This window comes from Otolemur garnettii, unplaced genomic scaffold (assembly GCF_000181295.1).
Source record: "Otolemur garnettii isolate 467f Iridium unplaced genomic scaffold, OtoGar3 scaffold00218, whole genome shotgun sequence".
Taxonomy (NCBI): Eukaryota; Metazoa; Chordata; class Mammalia; order Primates; family Galagidae; genus Otolemur; species Otolemur garnettii.
The window spans coordinates 1,827,653-1,839,079 of record NW_003852613.1 but is presented as its reverse complement, the minus strand read 5'-3'; the positions used below and the strand labels follow the sequence as shown (position 1 = coordinate 1,839,079).

Below are 11,427 nucleotides of genomic sequence, written 5' to 3'. Positions count from 1 at the left end.
CAAAGAGCTCTTAGAAGTCAACAACAATAGTCACAGCAATAGAGGGAACAACTCATTAGAAAAATATACAATATGTATCACCAGTTCACAGGGGGAAAGGCAATAAAAATATTAGAAAGCTTCCGTTTCTTGGAAATTTAAAATCTGGAATGGTAAGGTGTAATTAAAACACTGAGGAATCATTGTGGTTGGTGAGGACTAGCAGTTTCCGTATGGGTGTTGTCTAGTATTGATTATTTGTCATTGTCTGCCTGGGGAGATACTGAAGGTTGGAGCAGCTTGGTGGTGAGGCCAATGCTTCAGGGAAGGCTGGGAGGAGGGCATGGCCTGGACCCCGCCCACAGAAGGCCTTCAGTCAAATTTGAAATGCACATACCACTGAGCAAGTTAGGGGTTCACCTAGCACTGGTGTAGTATGTGTGTACAGACAGAAGAAAAGCCACATGTGGCCACCTGGTCTAATGGCAGACAGCAGAAGCTACTGCGGTTGGCAGTCTGTGGGGCACACGTGCTGAGCTCCCAGGGAGGTAAGCAGTGCGCCCCGAGCATGCGCAGCAGTGCAGGGGCAGGTGCAGACGCCAGGGAACCTATAGCAGAGCTTTGTGCTGCTGCTGCCAGGTGGGCCAGAGAGACTGGTGGCAGTCATGGGGCTGGGCAGCTGCTCATCCTCAGGCCAATGGCAGGGTTAGGCCAGACCAGATGGTATATTCTGCTCAGTGAGGACAGGATGCTGGACCCTACCCTCCGGCAGTGGGTGCTTGAGACCTCATGCCACCATAAGTGAGAAGTGCTGGGTACCGAGAGAAGGGCAGGGCTGAGCAGGAGCCAGTGGGGGCCAGGAGGGTGCAGGCTGCAATGGTAGGTGTGCTCTGGCTGATGGTATATGTGATGGGGTGGAGGAGGTGGCCTTGAGGGGCACTGTGCCTCCAGCTGTGGGCGGGCAGGCACTTGGCATCTGCTGGGAGGGAGGTGGATGGTCCAGCAGGTACCAGGGGTGTCTGGGCTGCCGCCTGGAGAAGAGGTCAGGGATGGCGAGGAGACCAGTGCCTTAGACGGCCTCCTCCACATGGCAGGGTGGCAGGGACACATCTCACCTGCTTCCCACCCCCATCCCCACGTGCAGGTGCGGCGCCTCCTATGCACAGGTAATGCGCACAGTGGGTATCCACCCCACCTGCTCCGAGGAGGTAGTCCGGCTGCGCATCTCCAAGCGCTCAGGCCTGGACCCCACAGTGACGGGCTGCTGAGGATAGGCCGCCATCCCTGCCTCACCAAGGGTACACAGCATGCTCCACACCACCAGGTTCCTCATCCCTGCGTCCAGGTGAGCAGTGGGGCAGACTCCATGCTTGATGATAGAGCTTATGGCAGGAGCCATGATGATGGCTCCCTTCAGGTACACAGCCAGGCTGTACCTGCTATGCAGTGCATGCACAGTGCCCAGGCCATCGTGGCCAAGGGGCAAGGCTGGGCGGCGAGACCTGCCAAATCCCCAGCCTCCACAGAGCACCCTTGCACCCCACTGCTGCTCCCACATTTAGGGGATGTCGAGAGGCCAGGCTTACACCTGCAGGGACCTGTCCCAGGTGCAAGGTGTGCCCGGGCTGGCTGGGCTCAGCCAGTCTCAAGTTGCTGCTCCCCAGGGCCTCCCTTTGCTGCCTCGCTCCTGCAGAGTACTAGCCGGCTCCTTTCCTTGTTGCCCAGAAGGTGGAGATGCTGCCTTGTGCACAGCCAGCCTCCACTTAAACATCTGGTTCAGTTCCAGCCTTGCTAAGCTAGGCTGGTGGGGAAGGGGGGGTGGCCGGAAGCCTCTGGGGTGGGTTGTTCCTCTCCTGAGAAGGAAGAAATTAGCAAGTCCCCCCAGGGGCCTGCACCAGGGACACATGTGGCCAGAGCCTCTCCCTTGCTCAGTCTGACAGTGTCCTCTGAGCCCTGGCCACCAGGGTGGATCCCGGGGCAGGGTGGCCCTCAGGGCTGTGCAGTACAGCTCATGATGGGATGCCCCATAGCTGTCAGCCCCTCGAGGCTTGAGGTCCTTTGGGCCCCCAGTCCTCAGGGCTGAGGTGGAGATGAGGCAGAGCAGTGGTGCCCCCAGCAGTCCCACAGGCAGGCTCAAGAATCCCACAGCACCTAGGGGCCCAGGGGTGGCCTCTCCTAGGCACTCAGGACATCTTGCCCCACTGTGGCCCTCCTGAGCCAGAGCTGCCATTGATACAGATGAACAGAGGGCATCCTGAGGAAACACTTATCAGAATATTGCAGCTAACATAGCTGTTGTTAAGAGCCTGCTACACATTTTTATCATTTCAAAATATTTTTATAGCATTGCAAAACTCCCCATGATGCATCACCTGGAGGGTACCCTTAAGGGTCAGTGTATGTGGCTGCGGGGGGGATGTGAGGGATGGTGCGACCCCCCCCATACTAACCCTGCCATCCTTGGCAGGACTGCTGAGGCCAGGCCTGTGAGATGGTCAGCGTGGTGCCCAAGTGTCTGGATGGACAGCCTGTATGCCCTGCAGGGACAGTTTGAGGGGCTGCGTGCCCCCACACCCACACCGCTCACCACCACCCCCCACCTGGGCCAGCACCCCCAGGCTCCTGATGCCAGATAATGACGCCCTGGACAGAAACCCACCCAATGGGCTGCCCATGTCCGAGTTCCCCTGGTATCTCTGGAGTATAAATAAAGAGGGTGTTTTCTAAAGCATGCTTCTCCTGTGGTGTCCCCAATGGGTTACAGGATGCCCCCAAACTGCCCAGGCTGTGGAGGGTCTGGCCGGCCTACCTGCCAGCAAGGGGAGCATGTGAGCATCCAAGCTGCCCACAGCCACTGGGGTGAGGGAAAGAGCCCCTATCTCAGGCAGGAAGGAGGCTGCCCCATGGACCCCTGTAGCTGCTTGGCCTCCGGCGCGAAGCCCTCCACCTGGGAACCCTCCCAGGCAAGGTCACCACAGAGGTCTGTGCCCATCCATGCAAGGAGGGTGGATGCATGGGAGGGGCAGGCAGCCATGGCCTTTGTTCCCAGCAGCCTGCCAGCAGTGTGGCTTGACAGCGGGAGTTGGCAGGGCTGTTTGAGGCTGTCTGTTCCTGAACATCAGTCACCCCGCTGTGTTTCCACTGCGGCCCTACAAGTCAGCTTGTCGGCTGCACTTAGGCTAATCCTGCGCATTGAGGCTCGATGGGCCAGGGAGTGGAGTGTCTGTCAGTCACCTTGAGGGAGACAGAGCTGACAGCCATGCGCAGGGCCCGGCATTGTGCTGGGGTTTAGCAGCAGCTAATCACGTGTCTTCCTTAAGAAAATATCACTCAGCCTGCCGGCCAGAAGCCCTGGATAGGACCCTGCTTGTCAGGGCACAAAGGAATGCCTCTGCACCTGAACATGCTGAGCCGTGGCATGGCGCGTGCACGGGAGCTCCCAGACGGCTAGCTAAGACATGAAGTGCTGGGCCGGCCCTGGACAAGTGCAGCTCCAGATCACCCGTGTCCCATTTAACACGCAGCTGGTGGCACTCCCCACCGGCTCCGGGCGAGGGGGCTTGCCTGGGCTTGGAGGCCAAGGGTGTGGATGGGGCGGTCAGCAAATCCCCACTGCCCAGTAGGTGGGTGGGGGTTGAGGGTGGCCGCCAGGCAGGGGCCTGTGGGTTCCTCAGCCCTGGGAGCGGCCTCACCTTCTGTGATGAGGGGAATGAGGCAGCTGTGTGGAGCCCTCAGAGTGAGGGCCCCTGGCCTCCCTGGCTGCCCTCAGAGTGAGGCCCTCCTCCCTCCCTGTATCATCCCCCATCATGGCCCCTCCTGGCGTTTTCTCTGCATGCCCCCTTTCCCCAGGATACTCTGGGGTTGCACACCTGCTGTTTGCAGCCTCTGCTTTCTCCTCGCTGTCCGCCAGTTCACGCAGCATGCGCCACCAACCAGGAGGGACCGAAGCATCCACAGCGCATGTGTCAGGCAGCTGCAGGTCTGCTGCCTCCCACCACACAGGAGCTCAGGCTCCTGATTAGTGGTGTGTGCAGGCGTCTGGCCTAGTTCACAAGTAGCCCATGTTCCAGGTGGAAGTCTGTCGTGAAGAGCCTGGGACTTCTCCCTGGGGCTGGGTGCTACAACAGCAGGTGCCTGTCTGGCTGTTGGCCAGGCCCAGGGGACTCCACTACTGGGGGGGAGAGGACAGTGGCCCTGAGCCCCACCTAGGTTGCTGCAGGGCCAAGATGGGAACTGGGAACCTCTGCAGGGCAGCGTGTGCAGACCAGCGTCGCCCCTGAGCCATTCTCTCCCCCAGGCTCCTGCACCTGGCACTTGGGACAGGACTGGTGGGCTGCGCTGGCTAGGTACTACCCAGCCCCCTCCTGGGCTCCGCCCCCACCCTGTCCCCTCCTCCCAGGAGTACAGGGAGGGGCCAGAGAGCCACAGGCCAGGTGCTCTCCACCTGGCCCTGAGGCCACCTTCCGGCCGCCTTCACATGTTTTTATGGTGCAATGAAAATATGATTTTAATTCCTCAGATTGTTCTGTGTAACCTGTAATTACCCCCTGCGACATCCTACACACACGTCTGCCTCTGGCTCTGGGTTGCGCAAGGCTGCAGAGGGAGAGGGGGGGATGGTGCTGCTGCTGTGGCCACACAGCACACTCCCTGTCTCACCTCCCCCAACCCCCCACTCTGAAGTGGGGCAGGGTCTGCACTCTGACCCTCCCCAGCTGTCCACACGACGTCATGGCAGATGGTCGGTGCACAGAGGAAGGTGATGGGGAGTTATCAAGGTCGAGGCAGGAAGGCAGAGCCTGCAGGGCTCTGGGGAGGGTGTGGGACAGGTGTGGGAGGGCTGCAGGGGCACCAGTTCCCAGGGCTGGGGGAAAGGGTAGCTGAGATGCTCAGACTCCATGCAGCTCTACCAGAATGCCCGGCTGGGCCAGCTGCACTGGGCAGGCCCTCCTGGCCGTGATGCGACCTATGCCCAGCCTTGCCATCACAGGTGGATTTGCCCCATGAGAAGCAGACAGGTGGCAGGTGCTGTACAGAGGGTCCTGGCTCCACCCTCAGGCTCCCTCAGGCTCTGGCCCTCTCCCCAGACTAAAGCAGGCCTATGGGCATGCCTGAGGCCCCCACCCCCAGGCACTGAGCTACATACTAACCAGGACCCTGCACGAGGGATGCCTTGAAGTAGCCATGTAGCGTGCAGTCTGGAGCTGTGCTGTCTCAGGGCGCCCTGGGCCACTCTGGTCCTGCCACACCCTATTCCACTACACCATGCTCATGTCTCGGCACAGCTTGGCATCTGGCTCCTATGGGTGTCTGTGCTGGGCTGGCGGGTAGGGCCTCTCCTGCCTCTCTGAACCTGAGCCAACCAAGCCCTAGGTCCCTCCCTTGGGTCCATGGGAGCCCCTTCCCTGAGCAATGGCCACTCCTCTCCAGCCAGGCCAGTGCTGCTAGCTGCCTCTGCCCTGGCTCCACCACTTCCCTCCTTCCTTGCCAGCACCCACCCTGCTCAGGGTGCATGAGGGGGCTGCCATAGACTAGTCACTGCCAAACATGGGGACCACGCATAGGCAGCAAATAGCACCAGGTAGCCATGGCAGGTGCTGCATTCACAGCAGGTGTCAAGGCCTGAGCTTGGGGCCCACCAGAAGGGGCTCGTCCCTCTGCAGCCCCAGCCTTGTAGGGATCGTCTCTGTCTGAGCTCATCTCCATCCAGGTGGACCTGAGCCAGGCCGCGTTCCTGCAGGGCCATCCTGGCTTCAGAGAAAGACTACTCTGGACACAAATCAGTCTGCAGCCTTTCTACGACATGGTGCCTCAGTCCAACCAAATTGGGGTGGACGCTGGAGTGGGAGGGCAGGGTGGTGTCCACAGACCAGGTGTCCACAACCCAGGACTGCCCCCCATGCCAGCAGGGACTCCCTTTGCCTCCCTCCTGCCTGGCCTGGCATGGGGGGCCAGCTGACTGCTGAGAAGGGTGTCCAGACCCTGCTCCCTGGGGTTATGCAGACCCCTGGGCAACAGCCCAAGCCTGGCCTGGTGGGACCACCAGCACAGAAGACCCCTTTCAGAGGACCCTAGGCTAAGAAAGGGGCCTCTGCTGTTTCTGGCTGGCCTGTTTCTGCCTCCCTCCCTGGCCATCCCTGTCAAGTTTCCCCTTTAGTACTGGTGCCAGTGGAAGGACAGAACTGGACAGGCCCTTCCTATGCCAGGCAGCACCGTAAGTAAATAAACAGAGGTACATGTAGGCATCCTGGCCACCACCCTGGAGCAGGAGGCAGTGGGAGGGGCTGCTGGGCACAGGTTGTGCACACCCCCATGCCCCTCTGCATACCCAGGCAGGTCAGAGGCTCCCCCAGTGCCGTGTAACCCCAGCTCTTCTCTGTGGCCAGCTTATGCTGGTGTCCTAACTCCTATGGGGCCTGGCCATGGGGAAGCCAGCTGGTGGTGAAGGAAGGAGCTGCCCAACTGGCAGCAGGTGGGCAAGGGCCTGTCCAGCCACAACCTGGAATGTTCAGCATAACTGGACAGAAGGTGCTTCAACAGGCAAGAACTGCTAAGGGGCAGACAAGCAGGAAAGTGGGAGAGATGTCACAGAAGTGGGGCCTGGGAGTGGGGCAGAGGGCGAGGGATGAGGCCTCAGCTTTCTTGCCTGGGTGCTCCTTGGGCCTCACCTGCGTAGCCCCTGACCTCCAAGTCGACCAGGTATGGCTGGCATCATCATTCCCTGTGTCCAGAATCCACTGTGACAGGGTGACAGTTTGCCAAGGGCTGAGGACACACAGCAGACACGCTGAGCTCCTGCCAGCCATGCCTCGAGCTGCACCATGGTTGTCAGGGACCAACAGCAACAGCAGGCTGAGCCTCCCTGCCCTGACCAGGCGCTGAAGATTCAGGGCACCTATGCCTGTCTATGCTCAGTGCTGGGGCCCAGCACCCTGTGGCCAGTTCCACAGAGCTCACTATTGTTGATACCCTGGGTCTTTTGGGAAACCACAGGAGGAAGGAGAGGTAGGGCTTTGAGCCCATTTTATAGATGTTATTTCTTGATCTCTGTGAGCTCGGACATGGGGACAGCCAGGTCCCCGGCCTTCAGGCCTTTGTACTTTCCTACAGACCCATCCGAACGCCTTGGCGTGCTCTGGCTGGCCACTGTCCTGTCTCCCTGTGCAGGCTCTTGTGGCACAACCTAGATCCCCAAAAGTTCTCCTGTTTCTGGTCCTGCAGATCCTGGTCCCTAGCCAAGCACCTGTGCTGGGAGGGCAGCGGTGAGGCCATCTGCGGGGCCCAGCAAAGCATCTTAGGCCTGAGCCCGCCTAATCCCAGCCCTGACGCAGTTTACAGTGCTTGGGTTACCCTAATCCTGAAACCCAAGCCGAGGTCCCCAGAGCCTTCCCAGCACCATGTGAGGGGGCTGGTGGGGACTTCTCAGCAGCAGCAAGGGGCTTTCCTCCTTTTGTGTCTGGACCTGACCTCAACTGAGGATGGGGACGGGAGCTGGGTGCCCGCAGCCTGGGATCCAGCCCTGATGAGCCCAACTGAGTCTTAGAAAACAGCCAGGCCCCTGGGCACCTGGCAGGGCCAGGCACATCCTCTTCCCAGGGAGCAAAGTCAAAGCCAGTTGCCATAGCAGGGACAATGGTTGAGGTGGGCCCAGCTAAAGCCTGGTGAGGTCCTGGCCTCTAGGCTTTCATGGGACACTGATAGGGCCTTGTGGTTCCGCAGAATTAAACTTTCCCCTCCTAATAAAATCAGGATCTTTGGGGCTCATAACTCATGATCAAACAATACCAAATGCTTAGGAATAGAGTGGGACCATAAATAAGAGATGGTGTGACCTTATTATAGCAGCTGGGGGCCAGCAGCCAGCTGGGTCCAGCTCCCTGCCCTGACTGCCAGCCTCTGACCCCCTAGGACTCCCAGGCCTGCTCTGGGCCGTGGGCATGTGTGTGAGCACCCAGCACTGTACAGGAGTACCCACAAGGCTCCCTTTCATAGTTACATTAGCAAGACATGCTGGTCACACGTGGAGGACAGCTAACAGCACCTCATGTATCCTCAGCACTGTTGAAGAATTTTCATGCCCATGGATCTCCCTCCAGCAGATATAATTAGCTCCTGACCTGTAAGGGTCAAGACATGGAACAGAGAACATCAGGAGGGCAAAACGACTCCGGATGTGCTTTCTTCAGGCCTCCTGCTTGATGAGTGAGAAGAGCGATGCTAGGAACCCCAGAAGCCCCCGTGGGGTGCGAAGGCCCGCCCAGACACAGGCATGCCGCCTCCACCCTCCCTGCCGAGACCTCAGCTTTAGGTCCTTGCCTACGGGAAAGGGTGGATGGGAGGTGAGACCTCCCCCAGGCTTCAATAGCTCATTGTTCTGTTCACAGTGGCTGGGATCAGGCCGGGTGATTATAATAATAAAGTCCTAACAGTCGCCAGTGGTTGGGTTTCCATAGCTTAGGGAGTATTTGATTCTCAAAGTCTATAAATGGAGTATATGGCTCACATTGGCCTGTTCTTTGCAAGCCAGAGTTTCCCATCCAGCGCCTTAGTTCTCTGAAACGGTGCTATGCCTGTCAGCTCCCAGTTGCGCAGGCATGTCAGGATGGGAAATCACACCAGGAGGCCCAGACACAGTGGGGATGGGTCCTTCCTTCACCAGCTCATACGAACTCTGACCCCACCCCAGCCCTCCAATGGCAGCTCCTACAGAGGGACTCCAGAGTGAGGCCAGTCCTCCTCTCTTGGACTTTCTCTTGCATCAGGCCTTGTCTGGCCATTAGGCCTTTCTGCCTGCTGCTCCCTCAGCCCAGAGCTGTGGGTTCACCCTTCTGCCCTGGCTAATTTCCCCACTCTTGGTAGAGATTCACAGGCACCCCTCCAAGAAGCCAGTTCTGACATCTGGCAAGGCGAGGAACCTGCTCAGAGCTCCCAGTCTCTGTTACTCTAACAGGGGCCTTCCTTCTTCACATCTTTGTCTCAGCATGGGGCATGGGGCCTGGCACGTGGGAAGGGCTTAGAGCATGGCTGTCAAGCATAGTGTGAAAACTTTGCAACTTGCTTTCTGTTTTCAAGTGTTCATGGTGCTCTGCTCTGCAAGATCTGAGGACATGTGCTTTGTAAACACTGTGTGTCTCTGGAAAGACCTGGCCCGGCTGCTTTCAGCTAACCTCCTCCTAGTCTGATTTGCCCCAGCTACCTACCATGTGAGGTCAGCAAAGCACTGACTTAAGTACCCCACATGTCCTAACCACAGATGCTGGAACAGCTGGATTGGTGGTTGTAAAACAAATGTAGAGGTATGCTGCTTTGAGAATGACTAAACAGCTTGACTAAGGGCATTTGCATGGATAACAATGATCCTCTCCAGACAAAATACAGGACAGCTGCCTTAAGGCACTGAGGATTAACCAAAAGTGGTCAGAGACTAGCTGGAATCTAACCACTGAAACCACGGAAAGTTCGTGCCTTAGGAGACAAAAAAACTTATGTTCCAGCATGAAAGGTTCTGCCCTAGGGCTAAAGGAAAAAAAAAAAAAACCGGCAACAGATCCATCCTAATGAGGTTAAAATTGAGCCTCTGACTCTGCTGAAACAACAGAAGTTAATACTCTTCAGAAGAAGATAACAGAATCTAGACCCTCCACAAAATGCCATTCAGAATGTCCAGGATGCAATAAAAAGTTAGTAGACATGAAAAGCAACATAAAATGTGATTTCCAGCTAAGAGAAAAAGCAGTGAATAGAAACCAGCCCCAAGATGACTCAGGTGTTGAAATTAAATTTATTTTTTATTTTTATTTTAATTTAAGCCATCTAAGCCTGGTGTGGTGGCTCATGTCTATAATACTGGCACTCTGGGAGGCAGAAGTGGGTGGATTTTTGAGCTCAGGCGTTCAAGACCAGCCTGAGCAAGAACAAGACCCACCAGGTATTGTGATGTGTGCCTGTAGTCCCAGCTACACGGGAGGCTGAGGCAGGAGGATTGCTTAAGCCCAAGAGTTTGAGATTGCTGCACAGCACCCATAGCTCAAAGGGTAGGGTGCTGGCCACATATACCCAGGCTGGTATGAGGTTCGAGCCCAGCCTAGGCTAGCTAAATAACAATGACAACTGCAACAAAAAGATATCTGGGCGTTGTGGCAGGCACCTATAGTCCTAGCTGCTTGGGAGGCTGAGGCAAGAGAATTGCTTAAGCCCAGGAGTTTGAGGTTGCCGTAAGCTGTGATGCCATGGCACTCTGCCCAGGGTGACATAGTGAGACTCTGTCTCAAAAAAAAAAGAAAAAAAGAGTTTGAGGTTGCTGTGAGCTATGATGCCATAGCACTCTGCTGGGGGACAAAGTGAGACTTTGTCTCAGAAAAAAAAAAAAAGAAGAAAAGGAAAAAAAATACAATTTAAGCTATCTTAAGGGCACATCTGGGGAAAAGGCAAGCCACAGACACATTTGTGGCTGGTTTTTCCTGAAACTAAATTTAAACACAGGTATTACAAATATATATATTTTTTGTAAGACATGATTTATTAGACAGAAAGGAATATAGAAAGAGTGAAAGGCAGCAGAGCCTCTGGCAAAGGGAAAGACTCAAGTCGGAAGTCTTCCTACAAATATGTTTAAATACTCCAAGGGAAAAGTTATCATAATGAATGAACAGAGGGAATTTAAGCAGATAAATCAAAACTGTAAAAAGAAGGCCAGCCACGGTGGCTCCCGGCTATAATCCTTCCACTCTGGGAGGCTGAAGTGGGTGAATTGCAGGAGCTTAGGAGTTCAAGACCAGCCTGAGCAAGAGTGAGACCCTGTCTCTAAAAAAAAATTAGCTGGGTGTTGTGGTAGGCACCTGTAGTCCCAATGGGGAGGCTGGGGCAAGAGAATCACTTAGGCCCAAGAGTTTGAGGTTGCTGTGAGCTGTGACGCCACAGCACTCTGGGAGGCCAAGGCAGGTGGATTGCTTGAGCTCAGGAGTTCAAGACCAGCCTAAGCAAGAGTGAGACCCTTGCCTCTACTAAAATAAAAAAAAATTAGCTAGGCATTATGGCGGGTGCCTGTAGTCCATTGGAGTGAACCTTAATCAATTAAAGAAAAAAAAGGAAGGCTGGGCACATTGGCTCATACCTATAATCCCAGTATTCTGGGAGACTGAGGCAGGTGGGTTGCCTGAGCTCACAAGTTCAAGACCAGCCAGAGTCAGACTAAGACCACATCTCTAAAAATAGCCGGGCATTGTGGCGGGCACCTATAGTCCCAGCTACTCAGGAGGCTGAGGCAAGAGAATCACTTGAGCCCAAGAGTTTGAGGTTGTTGTGAGCTATGACACCAGGGCATTTTACCCAGGGTGACATAGTGAGAGTCTGTTAAAAAAAAAAAAAAAAGGAATGGAATTAGCCCCAGAAAGGCAACACTGATTTCTAAAGGCGGAAGCATAAGGAGCCGAGGGGCACCAGGCTCAG

General features: G+C 56.1%; 1 protein-coding gene across 1 annotated transcript in view; it reads left to right on the top strand.

The window, feature by feature from the left end:
- Positions 1-2,707, top strand: part of TXNRD2 (thioredoxin reductase 2) — a 51,721-nt gene extending 49,014 nt beyond the window's left edge. Inside the window, exons 17-18 of the mRNA XM_003801706.3 lie at positions 1,124-1,324; positions 2,447-2,707. Of these exons, the coding sequence (XP_003801754.2) occupies positions 1,124-1,247 (124 nt within the window). The 3' untranslated portion in view covers positions 1,248-1,324; positions 2,447-2,707. The remainder of the gene's footprint in view (positions 1-1,123; positions 1,325-2,446) is intronic.
- Positions 2,708-11,427: the final 8,720 nt, after the last annotated feature.